The 16586-nt window shown below is 48.0% G+C and overlaps 2 protein-coding genes across 4 annotated transcripts in view; one reads left to right on the top strand and one right to left on the bottom strand.

Moving 5' to 3' along the window:
* The window catches only part of Hhat (hedgehog acyltransferase), a 249454-nt gene extending 240553 nt beyond the window's left edge, over window positions 1-8901 (top strand). For both annotated transcript variants that reach the window (XM_034513689.2, XM_076941633.1), the window contains one exon: window positions 6185-8901. In XM_034513689.2, the coding sequence (XP_034369580.1) occupies window positions 6185-6276 (92 nt within the window). In that variant the 3' untranslated portion in view covers window positions 6277-8901. The remainder of the gene's footprint in view (window positions 1-6184) is intronic.
* Window positions 8902-10360: 1459 nt separating this feature from the next.
* Window positions 10361-16586, bottom strand: part of Kcnh1 (potassium voltage-gated channel subfamily H member 1) — a 305856-nt gene continuing 299630 nt past the window's right edge. For both annotated transcript variants that reach the window (XM_076941632.1, XM_034513126.2), the window contains exon 11: window positions 10361-15734. In XM_076941632.1, the coding sequence (XP_076797747.1) occupies window positions 14877-15734 (858 nt within the window). In that variant the 3' untranslated portion in view covers window positions 10361-14876. The remainder of the gene's footprint in view (window positions 15735-16586) is intronic.

The raw sequence follows: 16586 nt of genomic DNA, 5'->3' as shown, positions 1-16586 counted from the left end.
GTGTGATCTTTGTAAGCTGAACAGAACCGTCACATTTTTAAGCTTCACAGAACAGAACTTCAGAAGTGGACAGAACACATGGTGTCGAGAGGCTGGACAGGGCGACCATGTTCCTGCAGGTCATGGTCACCAAGTGGCCACCAGGCATTTATCTTCTAGAAACGGTAAATGGCAGGATGCAGCTTTTGAAAGAGCGGATGGCAACTGGACTGTTGCAGAAGCAGATAGCTGAGTGAGCCTTTGGTGGGGTGATTGACGGCCCCTGCATCACCCAGCAACTCAGCTAACGCCATCCATCAGGAGTGCATCCCATGGATTTCTCCACGGGATTTCTCCATGGGATGTTGATTTGTGCTGACTCAGCTGCTTCAGCCTGTCCTCTGCCAAATGTATCTGCAGGGTGAAGAAGCATCTGAGAGCCCCACCGTGGAGGGCCAGGAGCCCAGAACTGTGTCCTGGCACACTCAAAAGAACCCTCCCTGGGAGGAGGCAAGATTCAATGTCATCTAAAAACCAAACTGTGCTTTGCTGCATGCTTTGCTGCATGCTTTGTTTGAGCCCTTGGCAGTTCTGCAGCCTACGTATGTTTGTGTCTGTGATATGTGGGTCTGTGTGTGTGAGAGTGACCAGCCTGTGTGCGACTTGCATGTCTGACTGGTGCCTCTGAGGGTTTTTTGTTCCGGCGTCATTTTGAACAGTTAACTCGTCATCAAGGGCGTCATTCATGTGTACAGTCTGATGGATGTTTGGCAGCTATGCAAACACAAGAAACCAGTCTCGCTATGAAATTATAAAACGTTCTCCCGGTATGAAGGTGCACTTGTATGAGCCCAGCACTCGGGAGGCGGAGGCAGGAAGGTCACGAGTTTGAGGCCAGCCTGGGCTACACAGCTAAGACCTTATCTCAAAAGAGAGATCAAAGGAGAGGGAGGGAAGGGCAGGAGGTGGATGAGGAAATTAGGGAAACTGCCTCCCCGACCCAGGAGACTATTATTTATTTATTTATTTACTTACTTATTTACTTTATAGCCCGATATTAAACTCCCTCTCCTCCCAGTACCACCTCACCCACAACCTCCTTTTCTCCCTCCCCTTCTCTTCTAAGAAGGGGGAGCCCCCTTCTAAGTATCACTCCCCAACACTACCCCCTGCCAGCACATCAGGTCCCTGCAGGACTAGGCACATCCTCTGTTACTGAGGCCCACCCAGCAGCCAATGGAAAGAGAAGCAGATACCTACAGCCAAATATTACATGGAGATCTGGGAGTCTTAGGGAGGAGTTGGAGGAAGGATTGAGGGACCTGAAGAGGACAGGGACTCCACAGGAAGACCAACAGAGTCAGCTAACCTGGACCCTTGGAGCCTCTCAGAGACCAAATCATCAACCACAGAGTGAGCATGGGCTGGACCTAGGCTCCCTGCACGTATGTAGCAAATGAGTAGCTTGGTCCCCAAGAACAGGAGCAGGGACTATCCCTGAATCTGTTGCCTGCTTGCCTGCCTGTGGATCCTGTTTCCCTGAATAGGCCTCACTCCCAGGACTCTTACTGCCCTCCCCACCTGGGCTCCTCTGCCCCAGCTCCCAGTAACCACAGATTGTTGCCATTATAAATTGTTTGCAGTTTTTATAAATGGATTAATTTACTATATATTATTTTTCTCAAGGGCTTCGGCCTTATTTTTTTTATTGTGGTAAATTGTACATAACTTAAATATGTTTCGGCTATTTTTAAATATAGTTCCGGGAACATTAAGAACATTTGCATTTTATGTAGCTGTCGCTATCATCCAATCTCCGGAGCTTGCTTCGTCTCACAAAACTGAAACTTTGTCTTCATCAAGTACTTCCTGTTTCTCTCTCCTCTCGGCCCCTGCTAATGCTTGCACCAAGTTCTGTCTATGAATCCAGTCCGGCCTCGTGTAAGTGGGATCACATACGTGTTTCTTTGTGTCTGGCTTTGTACATGATGCGATGTCTTTGCAGTCCACAGAGGCTGTTACATTTGTAACATTTGCATTCTCTCTGGTATCTGTGTGTACATACCACACTGTATACCTGCTTACCTGCCAGCTTGGGTTGCTTGTGCCTTTATGTTGTGACTCTGTGCGTGTAATATCTCTTGTAGGTTCTGCTTTGGAGTCTTCAGTCATATGAATCTATGTTTGGTTTGATATCTAGAGGAACCTCCATGGTGGGTGCTGCAGGGACAGCACCATTCCACCTTGCATGTTGTGTGGGAGGTACACTGGTGTGTGCGGATGTGCACGTATGATTTGCCTGTGTGAGAGGACAGAGGAGAAGCTTGCATGTCAAATTTCATTTTTTAAAAAAAAATTATTTTATATGTTGATGGTTTGCCTGAAAGTATTTTTGTGTACTAAATGTGTGCCTGGTGTCCAGGCCAGAGAAAGCACTGGATCCTATAGGCTAGAGGCACAGACAGTTGTGAGCTGCCATGTGGGTGCTGGGAATTGAACCCAGGTCCTCTGGAAGAACAGTCACTACTGCTAACTGCTGCATCATCCCTCGAGCCTGGCTGTCTTCCTCAAACCTTGTCTTCTTTTAAGACAGATCTCTGGCCGATCTGGCAGCGAGCCTGGGGGATGCAGCCCATAATTTTCTATTTTCACAGTGGTTGTAAGGATCAAACTTGGATCCTCATGCTCACAAGGAGGACATTACAAACCGAGCGCTCTCTCCAGCCCCCTGACATTACCTTCCCAACAGTGTTTTATTAGACCCTTTCCTATTTCTGATTCTTTTTCCCCCTCCCAGAAACAATACTTTGGCTTCTCGAGACCCCTCTTGATAACAGCTGTTTGCTTATGTATCTCAGCCTGTTTCTTCTTTTCAGATCATTAAAACTGCCGAGAGAACAGCTCAGTCATGATAACCTCAAGTAAAGTCTCTGCCCGATTTTCCATATCTGTCTCCCTCCTGTTGGCTGTAGTCAGGACACAGCTCCCCATATCCTGTGTAACTACCTTGACCGGATTAACTGTATTAACCGTCTTAACACCACCTATTCCAACTGCACTGATCGTCATAAGTGACTCTGCTGCACTCTCTCTACACTTATAAGAACACTACACCTGCCTGCCAAGTCTGCCATGTTAAATGTTTCCACAGCCTTACCACGGCATTTCCAGTTGCCAGTGGTTACCTGCTTAAACTTACCACTTGTTTAGGTAGTGAGATCAAGCTGTCAAAATCCCAGAAGTTTCTACAGTCTTGAATCTGGCAAGCTGGGAAGAGGTAGAGGGAGACTAGCGTCTTATTACAGGACAGACCCCTCCAGTTCCATCTTCTAAACGACTGACAAGCCTGGGTGACTAAACATCACAGTGGTCCTCAGAGTGCTGCCGTCCTCTTCTGAGGAGGAGGCTCTGGCCAGCCATACTTCCACCCCTTGCGCCACACCAGGGATGGGTTAGCTCTGCCTTGCTTGGACTGTGCCTGCAGGTGAGCAGTATTCTGCGATGTTCAGGTCTAGCACGGAGCCAGGCACACAGAGGGTGGAGTATTGCTGGCATGGTTGGGAGGATGGCTTGTGGTGATGTCTTTGCGTGGGTTTTGGGGGAGAGGATCTTGCTGTGTTGCCCAGGTGTTTTCAAACTCTTGGATTTATGTAATGCACCCAATCTGTTTTGTGCTCCCACTGAGTAGATGGGGAAACCAAGACTTTACGAAGGTATCGTGTCCAGAAGACAATCGTCTCGAGTGCTGCCTAGCTGCGCAGCTGCCTCTTTTCATGGTATATATACTAGCAAGGGGATCTGTAGAACCCATCTTCCCATGATGGAGGACCCTTCCGCCTTAGAGGTAAAGATTTCCCAGAGGTGGCTTCGGACAAACAGAATTGTCAGTCGCAGCTGTTCTGGCCCAGCTTTGTGTAAGTAAAACTTACCTACATGCTCACATCTGCAGGTGGCCTCAGGGCTCTATGTTGACCAAACACCCAGTGATGCCTCACCCCAAACACAGCTGAAGTCCGGGGGTACTTCCTGTGTCCGAAACACATCTTTCCCTGCTACTCTGAACCTGCTCTCTGGTGCCTTGAAACTGCGCCTCAACCAGGGTACAGAGAGCTGCAGGTGTTTAGGCTCACAGATCCCTCCTGCAGCCTTAGACAAATAACCCAACCTTACTGTCCTTCCAGATTCATGCGTTCCTAGAACCTCTAGGCATGCCATCTGTTGGAAGTATGGTCATTTCAGTTGTAGCTAGTGAAGGCGGTTGCAAGGCACTGGTCTTAGTCACCATAGATGACTCTCACATTAGCAGGTATGGGGTGGACTGTCACTCTGATGCCACGTGGAAGCCGGTCTACAGGAAGGTTGGGGAGAAGTCCGGGGTTCAGTGTCTCTGCTGTCACTCTGGTCTTTTGGGAGATACATTTCCATGGTCTTTACCCCCATCATCACTGCCTTTTCTCTAGTACCAACCACATTTCTGTCACCATGCAGGGCTTTGGACCACTCCACTTGCATTTGTAAGTGCAACAGTTAGGCTGTTTTCATAACGTTGATCTAACCTTTGAGATTCGTGACTTTGTCAAGGCTGAGGTGGCAGAGTCGTCAGGGCCTGAACTTGAGCCTGGCACAGTGACACAGAGAGCTCATATTAATAAAAATGGCAGCTGATGGTCATTAGAACTCTTTCCCACACATACTTTTGCCGACTTGTACCCTGCCCTACACAACACCTGTATCACGTGAGCCTTGTCCCTTGGTGACCTGAGATCCTCTCACCCGTCCCTGTCCTTTCCACTGGCAAACTCTTGCTCATTACATGTGTCCCAGTTTAAGTGGGCTTTGTACATTCTGTATGCTGTTATCTAGTGCATAGGATAAAGACTGTAGCAAACCCTACTGTGTGTGCTTGTCTTACCTGAGGTAGCCTGGGAGCACCTCTAACACAGGACTGAATCTGTGCAGTTTGGCTTCTGATATTCTACAGTACCTCCAATTCTCCAATGTTCCCAAGAAAGTTTGACCCTAATATTAAAAACAAGAATAGATCAGATAGCCTAAGATGTGTGTCTGTGTGTGTGTGTGTGTTGTAGAAGGAGCTGCTTAAAGCTCTGAGGTTTGTTTTTAGAGATTTATTTATTTATTTATTCATTTATATGTGTCTGCATATATGCACGTGCAGTGTGTGTGTGTGTGCCTGGTACCAGAGGCCAGAAGAAAATGGTAGTTGCGAACAATTGTGAGCTATGTGCCACACGGAATCTGGGAACTGAACCCATGTTCTCTGCAAGTGCAGTAGGTGCTCTTAATGGCTGAACCATCCCTCCAGCCCCAAACTTTGACAGTTGTCTTTCACAAGATATATTTATTTATTCAGTGTGCATGCATGTGTGTGTGCATGCATGTGTGTATTTGTACACTTGTATACAGACATGTATGCATTTGTATGTGTGCATGTATACATGTGTGCCTGAGTATGTATGTGTGCGTGTCCATGTGTGTATACACGTATACATGTGTGTATGTTCCTTAGTATGTGTATATGTATTGTACACATGTGTAATGTGTGTGTTCCTGAGTGTATACATGTATGTGTGCCTGTGTGTGCAAGTGTGCAAGCATGCTTGAGCGTGTGTGTATGTATCTGAGTGTAGATATGTGCACAACGTACAGCAGTGGCTGTGGAGGCCAGTATAGGACATTGAATTCTCTGGATCTGGAGTTACAGGGATTCACCATGTAGGTGCTTAGGAACTGAACTCTGGACCTTTGCAAAAGCAGCGGCATTCTGAACTGCTGAGCTGTCTCTCCAGCCTTATGTTCTGAGTTTTGAAATCTAATCTTTAATCTAGGGTCCGCCTTTCTATATGCTAAAAAGTGACATTGTGTTTAATGTAACAGGTGGTGTGCATTTGAAAACTGACTCTGGTACCCACAAGGGCATCTTCTCTCTGGTTATTTGCTTTAGTCTCCATAGGACATGCTCTTTAAAAGCTTGCCCTGTTTCTAAGTGTGTTTGCTATTGCAGTAATGAAACCATTGCTTCACAGTGACCCTGGTGAGAACACAGGACCCCACCTGCTGGGTCCAGACAAAGCTGGCTTTCTGGTGGCCTGTGTTTTTGTTGCCATCTCCTTAAGAGACAATTTGCCCATGAGGGAAGGCCCACCCAGGTATTCTAACTATTCTTCCTCTCTGTCTCTTCATACAGGGTGGCCATGGGTGACCCTGTCTGTCCTGGGATTCCTGTACTGCTATTCACATGTGGGCATTGCCTGGGCTCAGACATACACAGTTCTTTAACTGTTTATGGCTGCTGGACCAGCTCAGCCTCCAAGGGACTTAACATTTCATCCTGACCTCTCACTCTGAGACCATCCTTGAAAGACTACCACCTTCCACTCCAGGACAGTCCCTGAGGGATCACCTTACACTCTGAGACCATCCCTGAAGGACCACCTTCTAATCTCGGACAATCCCTAAGGGACCATCTTCCACTCCAGGGCAATTCCTGAGAGACCACCTTCCACTCCAGGACAGTCCCTGAGTGACCACCTACACTCATCTTCTGCTGAAGATGCTTCATTCCAAGACTGGCAGCTTGATCAATTACAGTAAATATACAACCCAAACATCTTCTAGTTTTGGAGCCTCAGAGGTTTTTTTATGTACCTCCATAAGCTTCCTGATGCATAAGGTACAGTCTAGAGCAGTCTTAGGTTCCCCCCCCAACCCCCAACTATACTTTGTTCTAGAACCTTCCATAGACCTGTTTGGTTTTTTCTTTTCTACCAAAGATTCAGTGTGGCAGACATATGCTTTGACATAGAAGTCCTGATTAGGGATTGTGCTGTCATGTTTGGAATGTCTCTCTGGGAAATTCTGTGATACTCTGATGACTCCTTTCTGTGCTACACTGGAGGCTCTGGACTAATCTTTGCATGAATGGTCCTCAGGGGAACAGTAAAACCATATTTCACGTTGCAGGTGACCTAGCTAAAGTGGGTTATGTACAGCTAGGGCTTTCCAGAGAGTTCTATAATTTGAACTTTATGGGGGAGTCCACACATGGCAGCTGCTTTCTGAGACCTGTAGCCATGGAGTAACATGGTGGTTCCTCTTACAGCTGTTCTGCACAGAAGTGGAATTCAAAAGCCAGAAGAGTAAGATGTCCACACACAGGTGGTATTAGACAAGGCCTTAGGGGAGAGTGGCATCTCAAGGTCTCATGTGTTTTATTCAGTGGGTTTTATTGCCTTATTCTCATTTTAAAAAAAAAGCAGAACCTGTTTTTGCTACATAGATAATTCTGATTTTCTTCTAGACTAATTTCGAATATTTTTAAATAAAAATTTTGAGATCTAAAGACATGTGTCTTGATACTTCATCCCTCTAGACAGCTGCTGGACAGCTGCTGACAAGTGTCACAGAGGTTGTTTGGCTATGGGTTCATGAGGAGGAGGGGAGAGAAGGAGCTTTAAGTTCTGTGTGGAATTTAGAGCAAATGCTTAACGTTCTAACTATTCCATGAGTTGTAACCATGTGACAATCAAGGGAAAGATCAGCTGGGCTTCATGCTGTCTCATGTTCTAAGTGACAGTGTCTGGGATCATCCCTGCGAATGTTAGCTCAATGGAACACGCACCCTTGCAAGGCACACCCCGCCATCAGGTGGATCCCCTTCCTTCCTCACTGCCATGCTTGCAAGAGAGACATTGACGGCCTGGGATGAGCACACTGTGCTCCCTGAACAAAACACAAGCCAGAAAGAGACAGGTAAGCTGGGCATTAGTAACCTCTGCAGCTGGCTTGGTAATCGGGGAAACACGGGGCAGGCGATTGTGGGATGCTAGGAAGTTCTAAAGATGTGGGTGGCAACCACTGAAATGGGTGCAATTTCCTAGACCAACCAGTATTTGTGGTCAGTCAGAGGGAGTCTGGCTGAAGCCTTCAAGTAAGGAAAGGACTCACTGAGAAACCCATAGTGTAAAAATGACTAGAGGGGAGTATGTAATATGGGTCATCTGTAAATAACTCAGGCGATGTTGAACTCTTCCAGAGAAGCTGTTTATAGAAAGGCAAACCTATCTATGAGACTACACTGGGAGAGTCAGTGAGTGGTTGGCCATAATAATCCTGAAGCTCATTAAAACGATCTGATTCAGCCACGGTCTCGGCAGCTAGTGGAGACTGGCTGTTAGCTCTCTGTGTGGCTTATCCAGGGCTCTGTTGTCTCACCTTTCCTTGCTCCCCCATGTAACATGATGGAGGAGAACCTTTCTCTGTAGTCTCCACTTGCTGCAGATAGACCCTTGAGTCTGATTCCTGGGCAGTAGTCAATCACCTCATCCACTGGGACAACTTCCGGGACAGTTCTGGAAGCGTGCTGGATAAGGTCTTGAGTCACTGCCAGCCTCAGGACTCTCTGACCCTCTCACCTAGTTCATGAGCAACTAGTCAACTACCCAGCCAGCATCTAGGGAACCAAGAATCCCAGTGCCAACCAAAGTCCTGCTGTGTCATCATACATTCTTGGAACCACATAGAATACTGAATGGCATTATGCTTGCAAGTTGTGTGAGAAACAGGGGCCTTGTCCTATTGGGGATGATGGCCTAGAGAGAAAATTACGTATACCTTAGGATCCAGCTGTTAGCAATCGTACATGGTAGTGGCAGTCAGTGGGGCTTTCCTTACAGAACTTGAGACTTTTTTCTCTGCTTTTCTAAAAATACAACTATTGATTAGCTAAGTACTAGATACTAACTGTAATGTATATGCTTCTAGCAGACGTATCAGGATGTATGTATTGTACAATAAGATTGAGTCCCACTTGTTACCCCAAAGGTAGTATGAGTTAGTTTTGTCTCTGTTTCTAGTCTAGTTAATTAGTTACAAAATGCTATTTATGGGTTTGTCTCTGTTTGTTTTAACCATTAAAGATTGAAGACACAATTACTGTTCAGCCCTTTATTTGGTAATGCATTCGAAATAGCATTAGTTATTTGGGATTTTAAACAATGTCATCATTTTTTGCCATGCCCTTCTGTAATGTAATGAAATAGGGGACTGAAGGGTTATCCTTAAAAACACCATGTGCTTGCCATGTGGCTAGTGAGGTTCTCCATGTCCTGACTTTGGCTTCACGTAATGGATCTCATCCCAGAATTAAGTTCCACTGTCTGCAAAGAGAGAAGTGCTTTTTGACTTTATGGTCACTGGGTCTTAATAATACATGGGATGGCAGTCCTGTGGAGTCTGATTCAGTGCTTATGGAATAACACTGAGTAGGACTGCTTGAGGCTCTGCCTCAATAACTCTGCAAACTGTAGTGAAGCAAGGTAAGAACCCAGTGCTGTTGACAGTCATTCAGGAAACACTGGGTTGTGGGTTTTGCTGTCTATTCAAAAGTAGGGAAAACATTAATGTATTTCATCCAAAATCCATGTCAAATTGTTCAAGATGAAAACCATCACTTTAAAAAGGGAGGTGGGCTTAAGCAGTATGTTAAGGCAAATGCTATGATTTGAATGTGGGTTGTCCCTCTGACACTCATATTGAAACTTGATGCCATTGTGATGGCAGGCAGGGCTGTGAAGGACCTGGATCTTTAAGACCAGGATCTTAGAGACCGGCTCTCAGGCTCATGGAAGAGGCAGAACTTTCTTAGAATCTCCAAGAGAACAAGGTTGCCCAATTTTGCCGAGACCACCCCATGAACAACACTTAAGACATGAAGCATGCTGTCCCTACAACTTTATATTTCTCCCCAGTCCATTATAGGTTCATAGCTACTGTCAGCTTGACCGGATCTAGGATCACTTTAGAAGACAGATCTCTGGGCCTGTCTCTGAGGGGTTGCTAGATCAGAAAGCCCAGCCTGAGTGTAGGTGGGCTGAGATGCTGGACTGCATAAAGGGGGCAGGGCCAGGACGGACAGAGAGAGAGGAGTTCCGGCATCCATCTCTCTGCTTCCTGAGGGTGCACTATGACATGTGACCCACTGCCACAAGCTTCTGCTGTCATGATTTCCCTGGCCTGATGGGTGGACTACACCCTCAAGCCATGAGCTAAAATAAATTCTCTCTGCACATTGCTTTGTCTGGTATTTTACCACAGCAACATGAAAACTGACTCATGCAAGGGACCATCCACACCAGAGCTTCCCACATAATTTTTTTTAAATTTATTGTTACATTTTTGCATGCCATGTGTGTGCAGGTGCCTCAGAGGCCAGAAGAGGGAGGGCATTGGATCACCTGGAGCTGCTGGAGTTCCAGGTGGTTGGAAGCCAGCCACTCCTGTAGAACAGAGCATAAAACAGCCAGAAGAAGAGAAAGCACCTCATTGAATGACATAAGTGTGTAAGGAAAGGCCAACACAAGTGTCACGTATAAAATAGTTTATTACCATAATAAATAAAATTAAACTTTTTTTTTACAAATATCATTTGTGCTTGTTTAAAAATGTCAAGAAAGGGGTATCATCCATGGAGTGCCCACATGTTCTCCACATCCGCACAGCCACACAGGGGAGCTCTTGGCAGCATCCTCAGCTGACCACAAAAATAGCCTCAGCTCATTTGCACCTGTTTATTCATGCTCATTCAGAGGGAAAAGAAACAAAAATAAAAACCAAAAACCAAAAAAACCAAAACCCCGATAAAGGATTTGGCAGGGTTTGATGGAGAGTGTTTGTATGAGAAGCCCCAGGATGACGAACTGCGTGTGAGTATAAATGTCCTTGCAACTTGGATGCGGACAGTCTCCAACTGATGCCAAAATCCAGTGTCTGAATATTAAGAGGCTACATTCATGGGGGTGGGGTGGAGAGCTGTGTTCTTACCAAGAAGCAGTCTGTCTTCTGAGAGGAGAGCTGTGAACTTCTCAAGGACTAAGGGATCGATGGGGTGACTCAGAAGTCACAGGTAAAGAGTCAGTAGCTCTCAGGAAGGTCAAGTGGCAGGTGAGATGCCGCCACCAGGTCTGGCACCCACAGGAATTCAAGACCTTCTTTAAAGGTTCGGATACACTAGTGTGAAGACTGACATTTTACTTGAGACCCACTTTAAGCTGCAGGTAAATTCACATTGATTCCTTTGAACTGTGTGAGAGGCTGAGAGGCGGCAAGGAACGTGTCTCCATACCAACACCTTGGGTGGGAAATGGTCCTTTCTTGGAAGCTTAGGGTCAGTGCTTCAAGGACTCTGAGGACTCCTCCAGGTGGAGAGGCCAGGAGCTGGTGAAGATAGGTTTTTATTGAAGCGAGTAAGAAGGCAGTACATGAAGCAGCAACGACGACAGGGACATTTAGGTAGGAGAGGGCATCCGAGGGCCAGAGTGAACGTAGGCAGGCCTCTTTTCTAAGCCACACAAGAAGATGGGGTAAAAGGGGGTACCTGCACCCCCATGGCAGCTGGACTTCCACTCAAGGGTCTTAAGGCTAAACATCTTTATTGCAAAACAAAATACAAAATTAATTGCGTGCGTATTGACTTGTTCCTTCACCAGGGCTCCCAAGAGGCCCCAGAGTGTAGCTGTGATATAGTGTCACAGAGAGATGAAGGTCTGTCTGGCTCTGACTGGTATTTCTGAAGAGTTCACTCAGTCCCTGTTCCAACCTAGATACATCCAGCATTTGGCTCAATACTTTCTCCTTCCACTGAAGGATTCAGAGGCTGAAGACTGCAGATGGAAGGGTGGTAGTGTTTCTACCCCTTGCCCAACCATCCTTGCTCTTGAAGCAGCACAGACTCTAAGAGGTGGAGGCTGAAATAGGGCCTCGAAACCAGATAACAAGAGATCGACAGGGGAAATCTGTATCCAGAAGCTTGCTGGGGAGCCAGAGGTACCACTCACTGGCAGAGCTCTTCCCTAGTATAGACAAGGGCCTAACTTTGACCTCCAGCACCAAAACCAAAGCAAGCCTGGTGGAAAGCTGCTGCAACAGGGACTCAGAACACTTGGGCCCTGCTCCAGCAGTAAGCAGAGAAGTGGGGTTGGCCATGCCGAGATCAGAGCAACAACACAAAGGCTGCCACATGCCCTGTGGAAGGACCTGCCACTGCCCTGGGATGGCATGGCTGATGAGGCAGTATGCCCACCAAAGCCAGAACATTGACTGCCATTTTGGTTCTGATACCCATACTGCTGCACACCCTCAGAAAGAGAGCAGTCCATCAAAGCTGCCTGCCAGGATAGCCACTGGGAAATGGCACTTCTCTATGGATGACATTCACAGTAGCTCGTTTAGAGAGACCAAGTGGCCAGCACTTACTGGACAGTGGTGCACCACATTATGTGTTCGTTCCTCCTCAAAAGGGCAAAGTATCTCGCAGCGTAATTTATCTGATATCTCGGTGTTCAGTCTGCACATGACAACTCTTTGTTTCCCAGTCTCCCCTCAGCCACCAGATAATGGCTAAAGCAGGAAGGTGCAGGCTGTGGGCAACTGAGTCCCGTTGGTCCTTGCTCGGGACCTGCCTCCGGCCCAGTGCATGCCATAACAGTAAAGAGACACGGGTTGGCTCATTTCTATTTTGTTTCAGAGAAGGCAATCATAGCAAAACCGCTATAGAAATGTGGTAAACTAAAAGTCACCCTCGGGTGTTCTTCACTATTGCCTGTAGGAACTGAAGCCCTAGACACCTAGAACCCCAAGGTGAACAGAGACACCCCTTGCAGGGTGTGCACCTCAGTCTAACGGAACTTCAGCCTAATGTGCACTGACCCCAGAGAGCAGCCTGAAGCTTTTTCTGTCGCCTGTCACAAAGGTGAGCTTACCTGAAACCCCACCATCTGAATCCCTAAGGAGATCGGGAGATACACCTTAAGGAGACTCACTGCCACCTCAGACAGAGCTCAGCCAAGGAGCAATGAGGCCTCTGTTCTCCTAGCCTACAAGCTGCTAGAGGGTCATTAAATCCTAGAGAGTTCCAGAAAGATCTCTAGGAGCAAGTGCTTCTGAGGGTGAATGCTGCATGACCACGTACTTCCTAAGCTGAGCAGTTCCTAAACTTTAGAACCAGGCTATATGAGGAGTGGCCTTGTGAGACATTCAGGGGCAGCTGGCAGATGGGACTCCAGTACTTCAACAGTCTCTGCTCCAAGTGGTATTCGGCAGCAGCTCAAGAGATGGCAGGCTTAGCTTCACCCACGGTCACCAGTGGGTGGTCTTTGAAGGCTGCCATGTCTTGGTCTAGGGATGCCACAAGCCAGTCCTTAAGCGTCGTGTGAAAAGCTACATGTGTGCACACCCTTGATTTCCCAGGGCTGTGCAACATTACAGCCAGCCATGTATCAAGTCTCAGCATGCGCCATGACCACCAAGCAGAACAGTGAGCATCTTTGGTAGGGCAGGTCTCGAATGTCAGGATCCCCAGAGAGGCTGAATTCTCTGGGGAACCTGACATTCTGAATCACAACAGCCAAGCAACGCTAAGCAAAGGTGCCCGTGTCGCTTGCTGTCCCAACTGCTCTCTCAAATCTCACTGCAGAGCTGAGCTTCTAGGCTCACTGGCAGAGTCACCCCCCCCCCATACACACATCTCTCTAGGCATGCAACTGAGCCAGCTCCTCTCTCCTGTCAGATGCCATTGAAAGATCAACCAACCTGTCCTCAAGTGATTGAGGCATGAGTGTCCCTGAGCACCACGGTGTGGGAATTTGGATGGCACAGAGATGGCTCTGTGACCATGGCTCTGGGCCCCCACTTTCCCCCAGACCATAGTTCCACTGTCACATCCCCCAGCTTTATTACTGAGACATTTTGAAAACCAATGCTTCATTGTTTTTCTCCAGCTCCCTAAGAGAGAATAATCATGGTCCTGCCATTATTTTTAGAGTAGGAAATAGGTTGGCTTTCAAATAAGGCTACGTGTGGCTGCCACGTGTCCTCTGATGACCCCATGCACTGGACAGAAATTCCCACGAGAATCAAAATAGAAACCTAGTACTTGCTACAATCATTTTTTTTTTTTGAGGTTGTATGTGTGTCTGCTTTGTTAGGAAAGCAATGCTGGGCGCCTGCCTTTTCCTGTCGATGCCCTACACCCTGAGGAAAGCCATGGACAAGCTTGGGAAAAGGTCAGTGAGGGAGAAGGAGAAGCTTGTGTCATGAGGCCTGTAAGATGGTGCAGCTCCAGAGGGTCCCTGGGGTCTGGGAGCTTCCACGACAACCACCCACTGGAGCAGGCTGGGGACCACGCAACAGAGCCCACTCAGAGCCGACGGCTCTCTGCAGCCCTTACTCTTGCCTCAGCTCTTCTGGGCAAGGAAACCTGAGGGGCCCAGCCTATGTGTCCACGGCACAGCACCTGATGCTCCGCCTCTCCTGTCAGAGCAGAAAGACTCTCCGGTGTGTCAAGTTCTTATCACAAGCTTGTTACAAATGACAAAGTAGAAAAACAGGTGGTAATGTCAGACACAGCTACCCGGGGTGGTGGTGAATGCCCAGAAGTCCCTGTGCCTGTTGTGGTCTTCAGGGGTCTCGGTAGAGAAGCCCGGTGTGGTCTATTTCTGAGAGGTTCTCAGGGCTTTCCCAGCAGTCTACATGGCTGCTGCCCTTTCCTGGTAGTTTTAACCCTTTACAAATATCGCATCGGTAAAACATATTAGAGGACCTGCTCTTTAGATGGACAGCATGCCCCTTCTTCAACAACTGTCAGCAGCTGTCCCAACGCAGCTGCCATCTTGCAGGCTGGGGTGCCTGGCCATGTTCTCTTATATTTTCCAGAGACCACCAAGGTACACCTAAGCCACTTGGTCTAACTTTGACTTCCTGTCTGAAAAAGCCCAGTTTGAAAGTTGTTGGTCATGTGTTTGGTGTGGTGGGGAGTGTCAGGGGTGGGGTGGGCAGGCTTTTGTCTTTGATTTTTGTTTGTTTGTTTGTTTTGAAATATCCTCTCAGCTGGCTCCAAAAATGTCTCTGTCTGACTCTGGGGACTGGGGCCTGGAGATCTCACACGTCTCCTGAGGAGACTGGGAGGACCCTCTGGACATTAGTATCCTGAGTATCTCAGACAGCTGCTTCTCAATGGAGGTCATCTTGGCATTCAAGGCCTTGATGTCCTCCTTCAGCTCATGCTTCACCTCCAGCACTGTGGCCTGCAGCGTCTGCTCGGGGATGGGGTAAAAAGAATGCTTGACCTCAGCCAAGATGGGGCTCCGGTCCTGGGGGCTCCTGGCCTCGCCCACATTGTCCAAGCGCAGGTCGCTCTTGGTGATTCCACTGTCACAGGAGTCTGTCTTCTTCAGTGTTGCCTCACCTGGTGCCTTTGTCCTCTCAGGCAGCGTCTCCATGGACTCCGCCTTGGACACCTTGTTCCAATCCTCACCCTTCCCACAGGCATCTTTGAAGCGGGCCCAGCCTTTGCGCTTGGCAGGGTCTCCAATAACTGCCTTGGGACCGAGGCACTCAGATCCCGGTGCCTGCAGCTTGGCATGATCTGACAGTGTGGAGGTGGGGGCTGCCTGGAAGGACACGGGCGTGGCGGGGCTCTCACGCACCGTGACCACACTGGCTTTCACCAGGCTGTGGTTGGCTGAGGTATGATCCGTGAGGGCATTGCCCTTCTCTACATCCAGGTCATCCAGGTCCCGGCCCCCTCTCTCGGCTGCCAGCCTGGCTTCTTTCTGCTGGCGGAACCTTTGGAAGAGTCTCCTGACTGGGTGGTCAGGAGGCAGGATAAGGGGGGCCTCGTTCTTCCGCTTCATCCTCTCCTCCTCTTCTCGCTTCACATCGCTGATCTTCCGGAACACGATCTGGATGGAGAGAGGACAGCGTGTGTTAGCTGGAAGGAGCTCCAGATGTCAACTCACCCCGCCAGTGTTGTCAAGCACCACCCACCAAGGGCTGCGGTCCACAGCACACTCAAAACCCTGCAAGCCCTCCAGGCCATTCTTCCTGACTGACATCACCTTTCCTCTCCTGACCTGGTTCTCCAACATCAGAGCATCGACTCTTGCTGCTACTCTGCTCAGAAGGAGCAAAGCCCACCTTCATTCAGGAGGCTGACTGCCAAAGTGCATCCCTCTGGGGACATCCAGTAAATTAGAAAACCATTTTCCTCCCCTAGCTCAGACCTCTTCAGAGAGAAAGCCCTTGAGTCGCTAAGATAAAAAGCCCCAGGGATTCTGATCACAAAAGTTCGACCATCTTTAGTTTAAACCATACTGCAAGGTAAAACAGTTAACTTATATCCTCACTGGGGCTACTGCAGTGCTATCCACAGGTCTCGTGGGCAGCTATGGCACAATTACAAGCTAGTGTGTCTTTGGGTTAATCTAAGGTAAAGCCCCAACTTTGAACCCATGCTTATCATATAATCATAACACTCAATGCTCAGTCAGCACCTACAATTCACAGGCATTTTTGTGTTATCGTGTGTATTTCTCATTGGGAGGTCACTGGGACACTCAGCATCCCAATCTAAAAGTGATGAAAGTAAGACCCAGCATGTCTGAACGTCACACAATATGGTGAAGTTGTCTATATGGATTTTGTGTCTTAGCCATTGAACTCCAGATCTGTTGAATAGCCACCATGTCACTGAAGATGATGTCACTTCACTGTCAGCCCCAAAAGACCAACTCTACTACACATAATGGTCCTGT

This window comes from Arvicanthis niloticus, chromosome 10 (genome assembly GCF_011762505.2).
Source record: "Arvicanthis niloticus isolate mArvNil1 chromosome 10, mArvNil1.pat.X, whole genome shotgun sequence".
Taxonomy (NCBI): domain Eukaryota; kingdom Metazoa; phylum Chordata; class Mammalia; order Rodentia; family Muridae; genus Arvicanthis; species Arvicanthis niloticus.
The sequence above is the reverse complement of the archived record's forward strand: the minus strand, read 5'-3'. Positions and strand labels throughout refer to the sequence as shown.